The sequence below is a fragment of the Epinephelus fuscoguttatus genome, linkage group LG15 (genome assembly GCF_011397635.1).
Source record: "Epinephelus fuscoguttatus linkage group LG15, E.fuscoguttatus.final_Chr_v1".
Classification (NCBI taxonomy): Eukaryota; Metazoa; Chordata; class Actinopteri; order Perciformes; family Serranidae; genus Epinephelus; species Epinephelus fuscoguttatus.
Genome location: NC_064766.1, coordinates 22539139 through 22557847, shown reverse-complemented (window position 1 = coordinate 22557847; position 18709 = coordinate 22539139). Strand labels below are relative to the sequence as shown.

Sequence of the window (18709 nt, the reverse complement as noted above, 5' to 3'; positions counted from 1 at the left end):
TTGGGTGTTTTTGAGCTCCATGTGAAGTTTGGTATCCTCCCTGTGCTGTTACCTTGTCGTGGTGGAGAGGCCTGCACATTTATAAGACCCCTGAGAGCTATGCTACATCAGCTTCCACGATGGTGCAGTGCCACCCAAATGTTTGTAAAAGTTGGTGTGTCTACTTGTCTCAGAAAATGATATCACCCAGGCCTTTGCCTGAGCTCAGTCGGGTTCTCATCAAGACTGTGGGGCCACTGGCTCCTGAGCTTGTTTGTGACTTTATGAATGCTATGGACCTTTCTCTGTGTCCTTAATCAAGTCATTACAATCATTACTATCATTACTATTGACATCAAGCACATTGTAGACCTTAGCCACCAAACAGTGGCAGTATGACCACTCCTGATGAAAGCTGAAAGGAAATTAGGAGCACAAAAGAGGGTCTACTAGGGCCAAAATTCAAGATCCCCTATGGCACGTGGAATGTCCAAACCATGTATGAGACCACCAAGACAGCAAAAGTCCTCAGTGAGATAAAGAGATACCACCTGGACATCTGGGGAGAAGTGAAAGTCACTGACTGGCTCTGGACCCCAAGTGTGATGAGCATGATGGATCTGTCAACCTTCAGGCCATGAAAATACCCACAGGTGTGGCGTAGCCATCATAATCTTTGGAATAGGGCAGGATCACGAGAGTTGCCTTAAGATGGACACCACTAGGCAAAACAAACCTGGAGGCCAAAAACTGCCTGGTGCAGAGTTATGATTAAGATGAAGCTGTCATGAGGAGAGGTGCAACATGTTGCCAAAGATCAAATGCAATGGAAAGAGCTCATTTAAGCCTTATGACCCATGGGGGTGAAGAGGATTAAGTAGGTAAGTTAGTGTGTGAGGTTTGGTGCAAATACATTGTGTCCTCCTGTTTCCTTGGCATTTGTTTTGTGATTGATGGTTAATTTGCAGCCAAGGGTCCAGTATTGTAAGCAACGAAAGTACTGAGCGTAGCTTTTATGGTGGTGGTTGGACTGAGAAGGTATATAGAAGTTTGGTCACCTTAGGATATACTAAATGGAGGGATTGTTCTTCTTCTAAGTATGAAACAATGTGAAGTATATACTGGTGACTGTCTTTGTCATGGACCAAGCAGTCAAAGCACAAAAAGATAGGTTTAAAGTTATAAAAAAAAAGGTGGGTTTATTTCCCAGAAAATAAATTTTACAAAGCAAATGACTAAAGATAACAGAATTAGAGTTATCTGGCCCTTCAAAGAAGTCAACAAAACATAACTATACTAAAAAACAATAAGGCTAACAAAACATTTACTCAACAAACAGACAGAGACAATGGGGCAACATATATACTGGCTGATCAGACTACATTAAACACAAAGTTATATAGACAATAATTAGAACCAACACAAAGAAACACTTAATCCCCCTCCCATGATGTCACAGCTTTTGGTTTGGTCCATGGTTTGGCCTTCTCCATAAACCCAGGCTCCACCCTCAGCCCCCCTCAGGTGACTTCAGGTAACTCGAAGACAAAGAGAAAGAAATTCATAACTTTGGAAATGGAATGGAAACTAAATGTGCGCGCTTCATCTAGAAAACAGTGTGTTGTCAAAGTGCATAAAAATTTTAGAATAAAGAAACTGGTGTCATATATACTTTAACTGACTGTAAATTAAAGGTAACTGAACATGTGGTAATGATGTGGATGAGTATGTGAATCATTTAACCTTTGTGTGGCTGTGGGCACGGCCATCACAGTTTTCCAAGATGGTAATTGGCTGGCGTTGATAAATGACCTAAATGTTTCTTTTAGGTATCGATACTTGTTTGTATACAAAATATCGCAAAGTACATGTGTTATTGTTTTATAGCTCTTCAAAGTGACATTTGCATATTTCATACGCATCGTATCAACGCATCGAAAGTGTCAAGTATATTAACTGAATTTGTCATCAGGAGGTGAAGGGGATGGTTAATGGTGTTACATCTAAGTGAGATGCCTGCTAAGCTGCAGACCGCTGTTCAAGACCATCAAGCATGAAAAAGATTTGCTGTGTTTCAAGTGGCTTTAGCTGCCAAAAGTGGATGTCTTTGAGAGATCCTTTTCCAGCAGGTATTGTTCCTCCAGGAGTGTGAATTTTAAGTTGAAATAATCCATCAGTATCCTTAACTCAACAAAGTGATGGATGAGTTTTAAACCATAGACGGACTATGAGCTGATTTAATGTGTTAAGTGTTTTGTAATGACCTTACGTGCTTGTTTTACTGACTATTTGTCGGCTTGACCAAGTTGTCTCTTGTGTCTGGTTTCACCACTGGTGGACCATAAAGATCTATTCTATTCCAGTCTAACATGATCTTTTCCTTATTATGACCAAGTGGTTTTTGTTTTTTGGCCTAAACCTAACCACACATTAACCACAGCATTGTTGAAGTATGAAGTTTCAAGACATCTGCTACATACCTGGCCAAGGAATGCAGAACTGTGTTTCAACATTTTTTCTAGCGTTTGGGTGGCATATTTTCTCTGTTAAGAAAGTCATTTTGTGAATCGTAATATTACCCGCCTTCATGCTGTGTTGAGGAAATTTATGAACAAATTTATGTCAATTAACTGACACAAAAAACTGAATTATAATGAACTGTTCCTCTTGTTTGTGGAAACATTGGAACAAATGTCTGGATGTGTTTAATCACTGTGGACTTGTGAACTGCAATGATAATACAGTATCTCTGTATTGTTTTTCTTGTATCCTATTTATCATTTTATGGACCTATGTATCAGAAATAAAGTTAAATCGAAATGAATATTTTCAGGTTTATGTTTTAGATGTTTTGCACTCTGTCATTTAGATTGATTAGATTTAGAAAGACAGATATATAGAGACAGCAACCTTGCAATTAACAGCATAAAAACATTATGATGAAAAATCTAGTAAATCATGTAAACATAGAAATTAATATAAGTACATGCTACATGTTTGCGCTGATATAACATCACATGAGCACACTAACATATTGGCAAAATGACACATTGACATGATGCTGTTTGGTCCCGCGGTGTATTGGTATGATAACATAGTGAACTACTGGTACATGGTATTGCCATTAAGAAACATTAACATATTGATTAAATGGTGGTGTGAAAATGCATATTGGCAGTCTAAAGATATAAGGAGAACATAGCTTTTTGACTAAACAACTGTACACTTTAGTCCTTTGAAGCATTTAGACATTCAAAAAGCCTGTAATCTTTGCAACGCAATGAAAGTCTGGAATGCTACCACACAGACTGTGGAGGTATGAGGGGAATGTTGAAGAGGCTTGTCAACAGTTTTTCATCAGTCACTTGTGCTTGTTAAAGAGCTTCCTGACCTCCAGTTAGAGTCCAGATGTATCCTTTAAAGAAAGACCCTGCACGCACAGCCTGAATTACTCAGCACTGAAGATGGCAACTGACCATGCAGGCTTGTAAAACACAATGCACACAGACATCTGTCCCTACTGGGACATTCCAGCTTGTTGTCCACATGGACCACATGCAGCCGTAGATAAGATACTGACCTGATTGTGTTGAACATGTACAGCCAAAGACAAATGGTGTTAAAGGGGTCAGGGGCCTCCAGATACAGCCTCACGCCTCTCTTACATATTGTGGAGATGACTGAAGCACAATATAGTACGACCGTGACACACATATCAGTAGCCTGTTTGCATTACATGTCACTGGAATCACTAATTCAAAGGCAAGGCATTTCGGCTCCAGATGTCCTCAGGGTCCGAGAAGGTTCATGTGTCACAAGCATGTCAGAGACATATTCAGGCACTGAGCCAGAGTGATTTATGCAGAAGCAGCAGGATTTTTTCCTAGTTTTTGTCAGGACCAGAGCAACAGTATTCTGAATAAACTGAAGTTGTCGAACAGCTTGTTTTGAAAGGCCTACAAACAGACCACTGCAGTAATCTACTAGAAATAAAAGCATGGGTGAGCCTTTAAAGGTTCCCGATCCAACATGCTCGTGATAGTGAGACTCTTCAAGATGAAATTAATAAGATAAGAAACCAAAAACAGCAATATGACCAAGGATTATTGTTGATTATTGTCTCCTGTGTGGATATATCTGTCAGTAATGCTGTCATTCAGTTTTATTTGTGTTTATATACCTCATCTTTTTTAGTGTTTATCTTCAACTTAACCATAGTTACACTACTGCCAATAAATAATAGGAGTAGCTTAATATAAAGTTCCCTTTTGGACCTCTACACTGATTCACATGTGGTCTCCAGATGCTCTGTGACCTCTGACCTGTCTGTTGAATGGACAGAAGTAAATTTATATTTGGCTCGCTGGTATCAGATGTCACATTAACCTATAGGGGCACAGAGTCATTGAGAAGGTCATATGTTTATTTGCAGTGATACAGCCTACAGTATACAGTATGAACTACAGAGTGTGTTTGTACACTCAACTTTGTGTTTTTGTCCAAACTTCAAGTTGAAGTCTTGACAGGTAGTAAAAACAGTGGTATAGACGTGGCAAAAACTTAAAGGAGCAGTGTGTGGGATTTAGTAGCATCCAGCAGGGAAGACTGCAGATTGCAAGCAGCTGAAACTTCTCCTCATCAGCTGTATGTAGGATTCAGGGAGATATAGTGGCAGAAATGGAATATAGTTTAGTAAGTAGTGATTTTATTAATGTGAAACTGCTTTATTCAGTGTTTCTACCGGTTTTAATCACCTGGATCTTATGTTACCAGAGAAAAAGGTGAGCGCACATTAGCAGGTGCTGGGTTAGCAAGCCATCTGCAATGTGCTAAACACCATAGGAGAAACACTGATTTCTAACATGGAACTGCTTTATTCAGTGTTTTTACCAGTTTTAATCACCTGGTCTGTTTGTTTTGGAGAGGAAGAGACCTCTGCGGATAATTCGGCCTCTGGTAAAAACCTCCTGAACAATGAACACTGAAGGAATTTTAATAGGGAGAAGTTTCAGCTGGGTACAGTTTGCAATCCTCACCAATAGATGTCACTAAATCTCCCTAAATCTTACACACTGGACCTTTAAATGTGATGTTAAGTAAGGTCAGTGGATTACCAATACATCACTTTTAATATAGTGATATAGATAATATACAATTCTGCTCATAAGTTTACATACCCTGGTTTTTTAAAGAAAACATGAGTGATCAGACAAAACATGTTTCTTTCACATTTAATGGGATTCAGATTAAACTATAAGGCATCGCAGACAAGCACAGTCATTAAACAGAAAATACTGAGATAGACCCCTGTCAAAAGTTTACATACCCTTAGTCCTTGATACTGTGTATTTCCCCCTTCAGCATCAATGACCTCTGGCTTCAGTCTTTTGCAATAGTTGTTGACATGGCCTTTTATTTTCCCTGGTGGGAAAGCTGCCCATCCTTCTTAGCAAAAAGCCTCCAGGGCTGGTAACATCTTGGACTATTTGATTTATAGTAAAATATATGGGCAAATAGATAACCCTCAAATCTGCATAAACTTTATTTGCTCCAAAAACTAAACATTTCTAAGATCCGCAACTTTCTCCAATTTTTCTGTTCCACTGTTCAAGAAACTGAACCTTCCCTCAGTATATGATATAAATATTTCTCAGGTATGTGTGTTCATAGATAAATACATGCTTGTACCTTCTTCTCTGCCATCATCATTTAGCAGTTTCTTTAAATTAAATTCCCACATTCATTCATATAATACTAGACAGGTTAATCAGCTCCACCTGACCAAACATAGCCAGTACTCCGTCAGATATCGTGGTGCACAGATGTGGAACACCAAAGTATATGTTGTCAAGAGCTGTTTATCCTTACTACTTCCTTTATGATTACACTGAATTCAAGATTTTATTTATTTTTTTCACTATTTGGATTTGATGCAATTTATGTGTGCGCAAATAAAAATAAATAAGTAAAATTTTGCATGTGAGATTTTACTCACAATATAATTAAGATAAATAGTTTTTTAACTATGTGGATTTTGTGCAATTTATGTGTGCAAATAAAAAATAAATAAATAAAATGATGTGTGTGGGAGTTTACTAACAATATAATTAAATAAACATGTTTTTTTTTACTATTTGGATTTTATGCAATTTATGTGTGTGCAAATAAAAAAATGAAAAATAAAAAAAATGATGTGTGTGGAATTTTACTTACAATATAATTAAAATAAATAGTTTTTTTTTTTTAACTATTTGGATTGTATGCAATTTATGTGTGTGCAAATAAAAAATAAAAAATAAATTAAAAAAATATGTGTGTGGAATTTTGCTTACAATATAATTAAAATAAATAGTTTTCTTAACTATTTGGATTTTATGCAATTTATGCGTGTGCAAATAAAAAATTGAAAAAAAAAATCAAAAAATTATGTGTGTGGGATTTTATTTACAATATAATTAAAATAAATAGTTGTTTAACTATTTGGATTTTCTGCAATTTATGTGTGTGCAAATAAAAATAAATACAATTATGTGTGTGGAATTTTACTTTCTATATAATTGAAATAAACAGTTTGTTTATTTATTTATTTATTATATAAAGTGCACTCAGGAAACCACAGTCTTGAGTTTATGATGTCGTGGCTCCTCTCCACAATCCGGGGCCGTTGCCTAGTAACAGGGAGTGGGCGGGGCCAGTGGAGCCAGCAGCTCGGGAGACCGGCAGAGGGAGGAGGCGCACGCGGGGCTGGACTTCTCAAACGCCGGCGGGGATTGAAACGCAGCTTCACCTCTGAGCCTCAGACTTCAGTATCAGTCCCTTAGCTCGCAGGTCCACCGGGTGGTTTTCACCGTGATTCGGTGCACGACTGGACAAAATGTCCAACATCAACTGGAAGCCCTTTGTGTACGGCGGGCTCGCTTCCGTGACGGCGGAATGCGGTGAGTGATGCGTGGAGCGGCGGCGGAGAGGAGGAGGCCGAGCTGCAGCGTGGATTACCGGTAATTATTTAAACCTCTGGTGAGATTTACACTCTTATACGGTTGTGTCCTGTACTTCTGTGTTGCAGGGACTTTCCCAATCGACCTAGCAAAGACTCGACTTCAAGTTCAAGGCCAAGTAGGCGACAGCAAGTACCGAGAGATCCGGTACCGAGGCATGCTCCATGCTATAGTGAGGATAGGAAGAGAGGAGGGGCTCCGGGCACTGTATTCTGGGTCAGTGTGCTACATTTATCTGCTGTACTCTCATGGTTTTGTCCTTAAAACCGTGTATTACCTGCATATGTGCCAGACCTACACATTTACATTGTTGTTCCTGCTGCACTTGTAGTATTTCCTCAAAATGTTTACACTTCCTCCTTCTTGTTCACTTCCTATTTCTTTCTTGCCTCGACCATTTTGCACCACATCTGCTCAAAGAGAGGGGCCTGTCTAGGATTTGCATGTCTGTCTCAATGTTTTATTTGTATGTGTTGAGACTTTGGAGAGGACTTCACTTTATTCTTAAGGGGCTTTTGCAGGATGGAGAAGCACAGTAGTGGGTGTGTAAGCAGTGGGGAAAGAAGATCGTTTTAATAAAGTAAAACTAGGAACACCACAGTCTAAAAATATCACATTGCAAGTAAAAGTCCTGAGTGCAAAGTACATAAGTAATATGAGCAAAATGCACGTAAACTGTCAAAAGTAAAAGTACTTGTTTTGCAGAATGACTCTTTGTAACGTATTAAAACATGACCTATTAAGATTTTCATAGAATATTAAATGATTTGTTTGCATGCCAAAGTTTGTCAATAGAACCAATTTAATATAATTTTTTAGGTTGCTAGATTAGTAGTATAATTCTGCATTATATCACATGAGCAGAACATGTATGTGTTTTTATTTTCAAAATAACTAGTAACTACAAGGGTCAGATAAATGCAGTAAAGTAAAAAAAAATACAATGTCTCCCTCTGAAGTGTAGCATAGAAGAAGAATACTCAAGTAAAGTGTGAGTACGTCAAAGTTTAACTTGAAGTACGGTGTTTGAGAAAATGTCCTCAGGGACATTCCACCACTGTTTGCAAGGCAAGACAAGCTCATTTCTATAGCATATTTCGGCAACAAGGCAATTAAAAGTGCTTTACGTAAAACATCTAAAGCCCCCAGACAAAGTGCAAAAGAAACACAATATGAAAGGACTTTTAAATACAATTGAAAATGTCATTAAAGAGCTCGCGAACAGAAAATAAAAACAAGCTATATGCCTACAAGTTACAGTGCAGTGTAATAGATTAATTATTTAATTTAATAAAAGGCAGCAGCAAACCGAAAAGCCTTCGGCCTCGAGTTAAAGGAACTTAGAGCTGCAGTTTGTCCCAGATATGTGGTGCTTAAAACTAAATGCTACTTCTCCGTGTTTAGTCTTTACTCTGGGGACACAAAGCAGGCCTGTCCCTGATGACCTGAGAGGTCTGGATGGTTCGTAGTATAGCAGCAGGTCAGAAATGTACTTGGGCCTTAAAGCATTAGAAGTATTTAAAGCCCACTGAGATATTGTGGCACTGTGTAATAAAAATAAACTTGACTTACAGAATAGCTCCTGCTATGCTGCGCCAGGCCTCCTATGGGACCATAAAAATTGGCACATACCAGAGCTTTAAGCGACTGCTGGTTGACAGGCCGGAGGGTGAGTCCCAGTTTCTCTTTGCACTCATACACACACTATGTTCACACATTTTGGCGGTTACTGCCCCCATTGACATGTGCACATTCCTCTTTAAAGACAAGGGAGGAGCAGATGTGTTTGTGACCTACTTAAATGTGTCTCCTCATGTTGTCATACTATAAGAGCTGCTTGTACCTCTGTGTGCCTCTGTTAAACACTGTACAAACAAACTGCAGCTGACCGCCTGACGCGTGGTATCAAATGCTGCTTGTTCACAGTTACAGTCTGCCTCCCACTCCTCTCTTTCAGATGAGACATTGCTGACTAATGTGATGTGTGGCATTCTCTCTGGAGTCATCTCATCCTCCATCGCCAACCCCACTGATGTGCTGAAGGTAGCTGTTTGCACAGGCAAAGATCCTCTTTGTTTTTGTCAGTCGTCTCCAAAGCGGTAGAGCAGGTTTGACCAATTTTTTTTCGAGCTGCAGCAAGAACACAGAGCAGTCTTCATTCATTTTGTTTTTGTGCTGTAAGTGCTCATGCAGCCTTGAGCAGGACTGTACTTTAGTTGTTTTGAAAAACGGAGAGATTAGTATTCCCAGTCTAGATGAGATCGTAACTGCCCCAGGCTGTGGTCTCTTGGTAGCATGCCGAGTGGAGTGAAGGGCATCTTCATGCTATCAAGACCCAACTTGTGGAGATTATTTATAGACTGAAGCCTTAACGGCTTAACATAGTGTTCTGTAAATGATAGGGGTGCATGAATATGATGCATGTGCACACATGCTTATCTGTACTCAGTGTTTTGCCCAGCTCCTTCTCGCCATGCCCTGTTAAGCGTTATGGCGTCCTGTCCACAGTGTGTGTTTGTTAGCAGTTAACAGACTCGTGGAAGTGGCTGCAGGCTCGGAACACTGCATTTTTATCACAGTGTGTTCTAGCTGCACCCACCAACTCGTCATGAAGCCAGACAAACGCACAAACTAAAGCTGGTCTGCAAACAGCAGCCATTAGAAATGAAAACAAGTCAACTAGGGACCGGAGGTTTCCTGGAAATGAGGATGGAGAAAATACTTCAGGACATCACGCTTGCCAAAATCCACTCTAACGTTTTTTTGCCTTTGCATTCCGATGGTAGCCAGTTTAATAATACACCCCCGTACTTGGCGTGGTGAACTTACAGCATTCCACATGAGTTGTGTATGCTTTCATTGTCTCAAGTTCAAGTTTGTAGATATTACATCTGTGTGTTCTTCCAGATCCGCATGCAGGCTCAGGGAAATGTGATCCAGGGCAGTATGATGGGCAACTTCATCAACATCTACCAGGAGGAGGGAACAAGAGGACTGTGGAAGGTACAGAACTTCACTTCAGTTTCAACGGGTCACAGGTCGCACAGACACTGAGCTTTAATGTTCAATTTTGTGACGTTCTCTTTCTCTTTGCTGCAGGGCGTCTCCCTAACAGCCCAACGGGCAGCCATTGTGGTTGGGGTTGAATTACCGGTGTATGACATCACCAAAAAGCATCTTATCTTGTCGGGTCACATGGGGGACACTGTGTACACACACTTTGTGTAAGTATGCAGAGTCGCCTGGAGATCATCCTCCTGTTATCACTGGGAGGAAACTGCTTGTCAGGGCAAGACACATGTCAGTAACTTAAAGGAGCACTTCACTTCCTGAATGACTACACTCTCCTTGTGTTGTTGAATTTGTAAAGAAACATTTTCTAACATGTCTCTGGTGAACGAAGAATCCAAAAAGGGAGAACATTCTTGATGCATTGAAGTAAGTGGCCATGTAAAACTACATCAAAACATCTGTGTACAGACTTTCACACAACTTTAGCAGTATAATCCAGACCTCATTTATCCAGTCTTGTGCTCAGAGAACTGAAGTGAAAGTGAAACTTATCTATGTTCTCTTTAATGCCAAACCTTACCTTCTACTGATCACATGAGCTGCCTGTCTGCTGCTGCCTTGTTCACTTGGTTTATTTGTATTATCGTGTGACTCTGTTGCTTTAAAGGGTTAGTTCAGATCCAGCAACGTCACAAAATAACAGAAACAAACTGATGGAGGCAGCGGTAGACCAGCAGCTCCTGTGTACGAGATACAATCTACATTTTTGTCAAAGGAGTCTGGCTTTGAAGATAGCACAGATAAGTTTCACTTTCAGCTCCCCATCAGAAATGGCTGTCTGTGTGGGAAGGTACTGAGCATGTGACTGGATAAATGAGGCTTGAATTATACTGCACAAATCTAGTTTTGCTGTTGTTAAATGCAACTCCCCATGACTTCAATTCATCAACAATTTTCTGCAATTTTAGATTCTTCGATCACTGTGAAGACATGCGAGAAAAACAAAGTTTCTTCACAAAGTCAACATAGCACAGGGGGAGTCATTGATATACAAACGGTCATTTTGGGGGGATGAAGTATTCCTTTAAGGTGGAACAAAGAGAGGAGAGGCCCTGTTTAACATCTGTATGTGTTGACCATTGTCTTTAGATTACCTGCTAAGCTGAGATGTCTTAAGTCTGTGTACTTGCAGTGGAGCAAGCACACTCTGTTTGCTTGTTTCTGCATTTCTCTCAATACTCAATTGATACAACACAACAATCATTTAACCCATAGACTGGTGATTTCAGCTTTTCTAAATGGAGTTGTTCTGATACTGATGGCAGTATCTGAAATGCCTCTTGATACTGCCCAAAATGCTGGATCAGGTATCAGTGAGTATGCAAGTCTATGGACCAATCAAATACCACGTAATTTGTTAACTAACTTCAATAATGGGATCAGCAATGTTTTGTACACAGTCAAAGTACCCAATTTGCTATTTTTAGCAGATCTCTGGAACACTGTGGTACAGAAACATGACTTAAAATTACCTCACTTTGTCCTTTTTTTTTTATTTAGCTTCTTGACACGGAAAGGGGTTAGTAGTATATAGTAGAGCTGGGCGATATGGACTAAAATTCAGGCTGACTGGCAATACTTGATATATATCCTGCTACATGTTTTCATTTTCAAGTCAAAGCCACATTTGAGATGTCACAAGCACTTATATAAAAACAGAATGTGATGAAAATAAAATACAAAGACAGGGATTTTTTTCCCTGTTTTGAAAATATACAGCTGCACAACATGTAAATGAAATATGATGTAAAATAGATAGCAGGGCTGTACGTTAACTTTATGCACACAGCACTGGAGCTCCAGAGGTTAAAAGGTTTGCAGCACAGGACACGAAACATAGAGTATAAAAGTATCAAGTAAGTCTGACACAATTAAAAATCTTTGGGGACGGAGTTAAAAAAGTCGTTTTCCATTTGTTGGCCTTTCACATGAATCTAGTGCTGGAAAATGATTTTAAATATTTTGATTTATTCAGGCTATTAATGTTATTTATGCACAGAGCATCAACAGAGAGGTTGAAAGTGGGACGGAGCGAGGGACACTTTGTCTGCATTATCTCACGTCTTGTATATAAAACGTCTGTGTTGTCGCTGCATTTTTTAAACACATCTGTCACCTGCATCCAGGCACTGTCTCAATGTCACACAACAGACTACAGCTACCAAGAAGAACAGCGATGATCCACTTCACACACAAACTAGCCAACAAACGCTCACCTGACACAATCAAGCAGCTCTGTCTCCCACACATGCAGCGCAGCGTTGCACTGCACATGTGCTACTGCGGCCATTTCATTCATCTCACAGACTGATTTAGTGTAACACATGCATTGTATGCACCTGTATTGATAGTGAAATAAAGATCTCCACTTCTAAACACTCAGTGTGTATCAGGTTCAGTTCACGGCCTTGCAGCAACATCACAGCGATGACTAATTAGTACCAAAGATTTAATGCCAAAGGAACATGATATAAAGATCTACAGATTAACATTTGAAACCATGTCTTGTTGTCCCTCAGGTCCAGCTTTGCGTGTGGTCTGGCTGGGGCTTTGGCGTCAAACCCAGTGGACGTAGTCCGGACACGCATGATGAACCAGAAAGGAGGAGCCCTGTACCAGGGAACACTGGACTGTATACTGCAGGTCAGTCATCTTACGTTTGTTTCTGTTCAGACTGTTTGTAGATGACTCAGTTAAAAGCACCCCACAGATTTTTCACCAATGAAGATTCTTTTACTCGTTATAGGCTGTTCTGTTGTAAAAAGTCTTTTGTGGCTCTGTGGGGGCCTTTAGAGTCTGAGAAAATAACTCCCCGACAAATGTGTGTGCTGGGCAGGGTGTGACAAACAAAAAGATACTATTGGTGGCATTCTGGGAAATTTAGGATCCAGTGTTATGAAGCACCGACATTAAACGTCAGGATATCTTACCCTCTGCTTCAAGTTTACCTCTTCTTTGTCTTTTATTAGTCTCTTGTGACTCCCACAGTTTGATGGACGCACAATATTACACAGCTGGAGCACCCCTTTAAAAGTAATTTTATGCAACATTTTACCTTAAAATAACATCCTCAACATTATAGTGATGGTACACTGACTTAAAATAGGGAGAATGGTGTCTTTTTCATCCCCACTTTGCACCCTGAATGCCTGTTCTTCTTGCACTATATAACTTTGGTGAGCTGGTTAGATCTCCTGCAAGCAATAAAAAGTGGCAAGCTGGGTTTTATCTTTTTTAATACTACCTTTAGTCCCCAAGGCCTGTTGTAAACTTACTGTGTAATTGTCTATAAATGTGGTAAAAGAAGCTAATGTTAGCTTTGTTAGCTTGGTATTCTTTTGTACTGACATCATGGCAGAGGTGAGAGACAGAAGATGATGTTAACAAAAGAATTAAACCTCCTACTCCGTTAGCAATGCATGAATCATACTTTGTAACTGAGTGAGCTCATGCAGGTTGCAAACTGTTCATACTGTCCTGATGTGAGCTGTGGTTATGTGTCTCACAGCTGACAGGAAGAGGACGACAGCAGTAACCTCCCACAGCAAAGGTTACATCCGTGCAAATGTTATTTTTGAAAGACTGACATAAGCTGTAACCTTACCAGTGTCAGCCTTGTCTGACAGAGTGTTTTAGTTTTTCTAGATGCCAAAAGTCACATTTAAACGCTTAGCAAACCATGCCTATGGGCTGAAAATGCTAGCAACCCCATTTACTTAGCAAACAAAGTCTTTCTGTTTTTCTTTTTTGGTACTCCTTCTGTTGTCAGTGTGCTGATTCGTATTTGTGTAAAATCTCGTAATATTACTCTACCCTGTCAGTTGACATGTTGTTTGGTTTCTGACATCGTATTCAGTGGTTCCAGATCCTTCAGCTTGTCAACACATGCACGTGTTGCTGTCAGTGAGACACTCTGATAGGGTTACAGCCTACTTTATAATCTTTCATAAATAACATGGGCAGCACTGTTGCCTCACAGCAAGAGGGTTAACTGGTGACTCTAAATTGTCCGTAGGTGTGAATGTGAGCGTGAATGGTTGTTTGTCTCTATGTGTCAGCCCTGTGATAGTCTGGTGACCTGTCCAGGGTGTACACCGCCTCTCGCCCAGTGACAGCTGGGATAAGCTCCAGCCACCCACAACCCTTAACAGGATAAGTTGTTAAAGAAAATGAATGAATGAAAGGGATGTACACTCTGCTATGGGCTTTTTGTTGCTCTCCTGTTAGCCGTGAGACGGATCACCACAGCTCACATCAGAACAGTATAAACGCCTGTTAACCTGCAGGTGTGATTTGTATTTACGCCAGCAATGTACCACTCTGAAACTGTGGATGTGCCAAATTGCAAAAATACCAGCTCTTGCATCATGTTGCTGTACAAACAGGCATCTTCGTGACTTCTATCTATGGATGACCATGCAAATATTTTAACATTTAAGGCAGCTGACAGCGCCACATTATTAGATTTTTAGACCTGATCACACCTGGTGTTACTATGAAGAAGCAGCTTTGAGTGTATGTTTAAATTTTGCCTCTTGAATGAATATTAGATATAATAATGTTAAATATCCATATAAGATCTTAATGTCACTGATTTCCCAGTCCCAGTTAAAAATGCCCAGAGAGGACTTTAGAACAATCATCAGAGGATAATGAGATAAAACGGGTTTTTAACATGTTTGTTTTCTCTTCAGACGTGGCGCTCCGAGGGCTTCATGGCCCTCTACAAGGGTTTCTTTCCCAACTGGCTCCGCCTGGGACCCTGGAACATCATCGTATCCTTTAACCACCTCATTAGTGCACCGCTCTGTTTACATACAGTTTGTCCTCTGTGATGCAATATCTTTTGAGCTTGGAGAAATCAGTAGGGGAAAGTTGTAAATTCTGTTACGCATTCAGTGACGTCTGGCATTACAAGCCCAGTGGAGGAAAGCTTAGCTTAATGCTAGCTAATTCTGTTATGTAACTTTGTACAACTACTGCCTCAGTACCCCACTGCCCCTGGTTAGAGAGCATGTACAGGGGGCCTCAATGGGAGGTAAGAGGAAGAAGGAAGGAAGGAAGGAGTGGAGGGTGAACTCTATTAAAGTCATCCTGTAAAGGCTAAAGAGTTGCACAGGGAAAGAGAAGTGCTGTCTGCTCGTCATTGTGCTCCAACCAGGTCTGAAAAACGTAATGAGATTATTTATTGACTTGTTTCAGCCGAGTAGTCTGAGGTAACAAGGCAACGGTAACAAGGGAGGCTTTGAGCTGAAGTGATGAAAGAGCCAAAATTCCTCTGTGAGTCTCCCATGCTCAACAAATATGTCCACGTTTCTGGCCGATAATGTTCCTTTACTCTGTGCCCAGTTCTTCCTCACATATGAACAGCTGAAGAAGATCAATGTGTGACAGACAGAAGGAGACGGGGAAGAAGAGACGAGTATGTGCTCACGCTCCAAGACGAGCTGAGAGGACCAAAAAAATCAGGAATGGCTGGATGATGACGGATCCTTGATGGAACCACTGAACTGGGGAAGGTGGTTTATGTAGACCCATGTAAGAAGGGCGGCATGAGATTTGCCAGATTCCTGTTTGGGCTACATGTCTCGTAAAGCCTGTGGCAAGTGTGGAAGACACTCATATCTGATGTTTATGCTCATCCACATGCTGTGTTCAGCTTATGCCTACCATACACTGAGAGACTTTGAAAATACTTCTAAGAGCCTGACACCCTCGCGCATGTAAAGACAATGTGAATTTTTCAGTCACAGGCTGCAAAGAGTAGGGATCGCTCTTTGCAGACTACAGCTAGATTCCTTTAGAGATCCTACTCCTGGTGAAAATATTACACCAAATTAAGAAATATGACATATTAACAATTCCTTACTCGGCATCAATATAATCCATAAAGATAAACTGTTTTTGCGTACAAGCTTCACATTTTGGATTTTGACACCTCAACTCTCTACTCGCCATTGGTTAGCTCAGAGGTGGTATGGATGTTTTACTGGGAGAGAGACCATGAGAATGAGAGGCGAACCATTTCAAAAATTAAGATTTCTCACAAATATAAGAGCTGGATGGTGATCAGATACACAACAAATTAAACACACTCCTGTTCACTCCACAACCCCAGAAGTTTCTCCCCCTTTCAAAAGTCCAAGAGAACCAGGTCTTAGTTACGGTCTTGCACCTCTCTGGAGTCCCCTCCTTGTTTACTGTCTAACCGGTTTGCTGCTTCCTGTTTGGATCTGGAGACAGCGCAGCTATTGGTCGTTGACAATGTTCATGCCATTGAACTTCACTGTTTGCATGAGCCAAGACAAAAAATTTAAGATAATATAACATGTTTGATTTTGCCGGAACATCAAGACGAGATAAAGTCTTACTTAAGACAGCTTGTAGGGAATTTTATGACCACCTTACACCATATGATTTAGATCATGGGAGTGCACACCAACTGAGATAAAACTCACAATTTTATTTTGACATTGGACAATGAAATCACTTAAAAAGTTGTGTAAGGCCGGTATTAACCACTCATTTAAAGGCCCAGTGTGGATTTAGGGGGATATATTGACAGAAAATGGGATATAATATTATAACTATGTTTTCTTAGTGTATAATCACCTTTAAAATAAGTTTTATTTTGTTTTTGTTTCCCTAGAATGAGCCGTTTATATTTACATAGGGAGGGCGTCCTCTATGGAGATGGCCACATTAAGCCCCCGTGTTTCTACAGTAGCCCAGAATGGACAAATGTCTGGAAAAAAAAAACAAAGTCTGAAAACCGCTAGTTTGTAACATGAGACTGCTTTATTCAGTGTTTAAACCGTTTAAATCACCTCGTCCATTTGTTTTAGAGACAAAGAGACCTCTGCATATAATTCGGGTCACAGTAAAAACCTACTGAACAATGAACACTTCAGGAATTCTAACCGGTGGAAGTTTCAGCTGGTTGCAATCCCAAATCCTCACCACTAGATGCCACTAAATCCCCCTAATTCTTATACACTGCTCCTTTAAATTTAAGGTCACTTAATTTATTGTGTGGTACTTTGGAAAGAAAAACAGTCCAAGACTCTTGAATATGTAGATTCTTTTTTTAGGCAAAACTGCTTTAAAATGGCTCTAATGTGGTCTTCAAACTGAGTGCCTTAGTTTGTGACGCAGGCTTGTCTGCGCCGAATCGCTTAAGGACCGAGAATGTCAGAGAGCAGCTGACAATCGCAGTGATCATTCCCTTTTGAAAAGAAAAATGTTTGTGTGCATGAACACTTGGACTAAGATGTGGTGTTTTTTTTCTACATTTCTAAATTGAGCGTTGGGTGTGTGGAAAGGTGAAATTATTTATTATTCTAAGTGTCTCCCTGGAGTATTATTTACAGAGTTCAGAGCCAAGAATACATCACAGTGTACTGTAATAAATAAGAGTCATATAAAGAGCCCAGAGAGCAGTGTGGGCTCCTCAGACAGGACACACATCACATGCCCATATGTGGCGAGACTAGTGGTCCCTCATGCCAGCTAGTGCAGACGGTAAATATAACCTGAGGCAGCTGGGGGTTGACTCCCTGGGTTCTTGTTACCAAATAGTTGCTGTTAAAACATATACACACGTTATGTAAGTCTACATACGATTCCCCACAACGCCTTTAGGAATAGACTGCAGAGACAGATACCCAAAGTGCATCTTCTGACAATGTTTATTGCTTGAAGTCACTTAAACCACTATACATGCTCTACAGTTAACTCCAGGTATATTTTCATATTTGTACGCTGTAACTGTGAGCTTCTGTTGTAAAGAATGTTGCTGGCTGTCGTGTGTGTGTGTGAGCTGCCATCGCTGCCAAAGTATAACTTTTGATGTTGTAAAGGCTGCTTGTATGTTTGAAATAAAACAGAAAAACCCCAGTCAGTGCTGTTCTCTGTTTTCACCCCAGTGTGGCACTGTGGAGCCACACACTGCCCCACCACAGCTCGACCCAGTTGAAACCGAGCGCTGTTTATGAGTCTTCTTAAATTCCCAGCCCTCAACTATGAGGCCACAAATCTAGCACAGTCGTGTTGTTTCTGAGGGATTGCCCAGTTTCTTTCAAACACACATGTTCACGCAGCGTCCCACAAACAATGACTTATGAATTATTCAGGGGGGATCTAAGATGTAATTGTTCTTTTATTTTGGTGGGTAAATTCCCAGTTTTCCGTCATTGGAGCTGTTGTGAGGAGGTGATGGGAGCTCGGGGGAGTGCAGGGGGAAATGTTGCAGTGAACCGGCAGTATCTCTGTGTGTGTGTGTGTGTGTGCGCGCGCGCCTTGTTCTTTTATTTAGGGAGCATCACCAGGGGACTTATTACTTGTGTGAGAACTGTTATTGTTGTATCTGCTTCATCTAAGCCACCATGAGTTGCACTGCCATGTTATTGTTGGCAGAGATGGGCACAAATACATTAAAAATCAATATAATACAAAATACAGAAGTGAAAATGTACAAAAATACACTATACAAGCTAATACTGTCATTATTATTATTATAGGCATTTAGTAGCCTCAATATGTGTCTGACTTTAACCTCCCTACACTGAAAAGATGAGCACCGCTAGTTTCCCTCATCACAGATGGGAAGTTCCCCATCAGGATAGTGAAAGGTTGACACTGAATTGAGGGGTGCATGCTGG

General features: G+C 40.4%; 1 protein-coding gene across 1 annotated transcript; it reads left to right on the top strand.

The window, feature by feature from the left end:
* The first annotated feature begins 6709 nt into the window (after positions 1–6709).
* On the top strand, positions 6710–17945 carry LOC125901598 (kidney mitochondrial carrier protein 1). Its single transcript, XM_049597321.1, has 9 exons — positions 6710–6917; positions 7046–7193; positions 8552–8646; positions 8935–9020; positions 9885–9980; positions 10077–10201; positions 12569–12692; positions 14744–14824; positions 15399–17945. Exons 1-9 carry the CDS (start codon positions 6854–6856, stop codon positions 15438–15440), a joined length of 861 nt encoding a protein of 286 aa, XP_049453278.1. The 5' UTR covers positions 6710–6853; the 3' UTR covers positions 15441–17945.
* Positions 17946–18709: the final 764 nt, after the last annotated feature.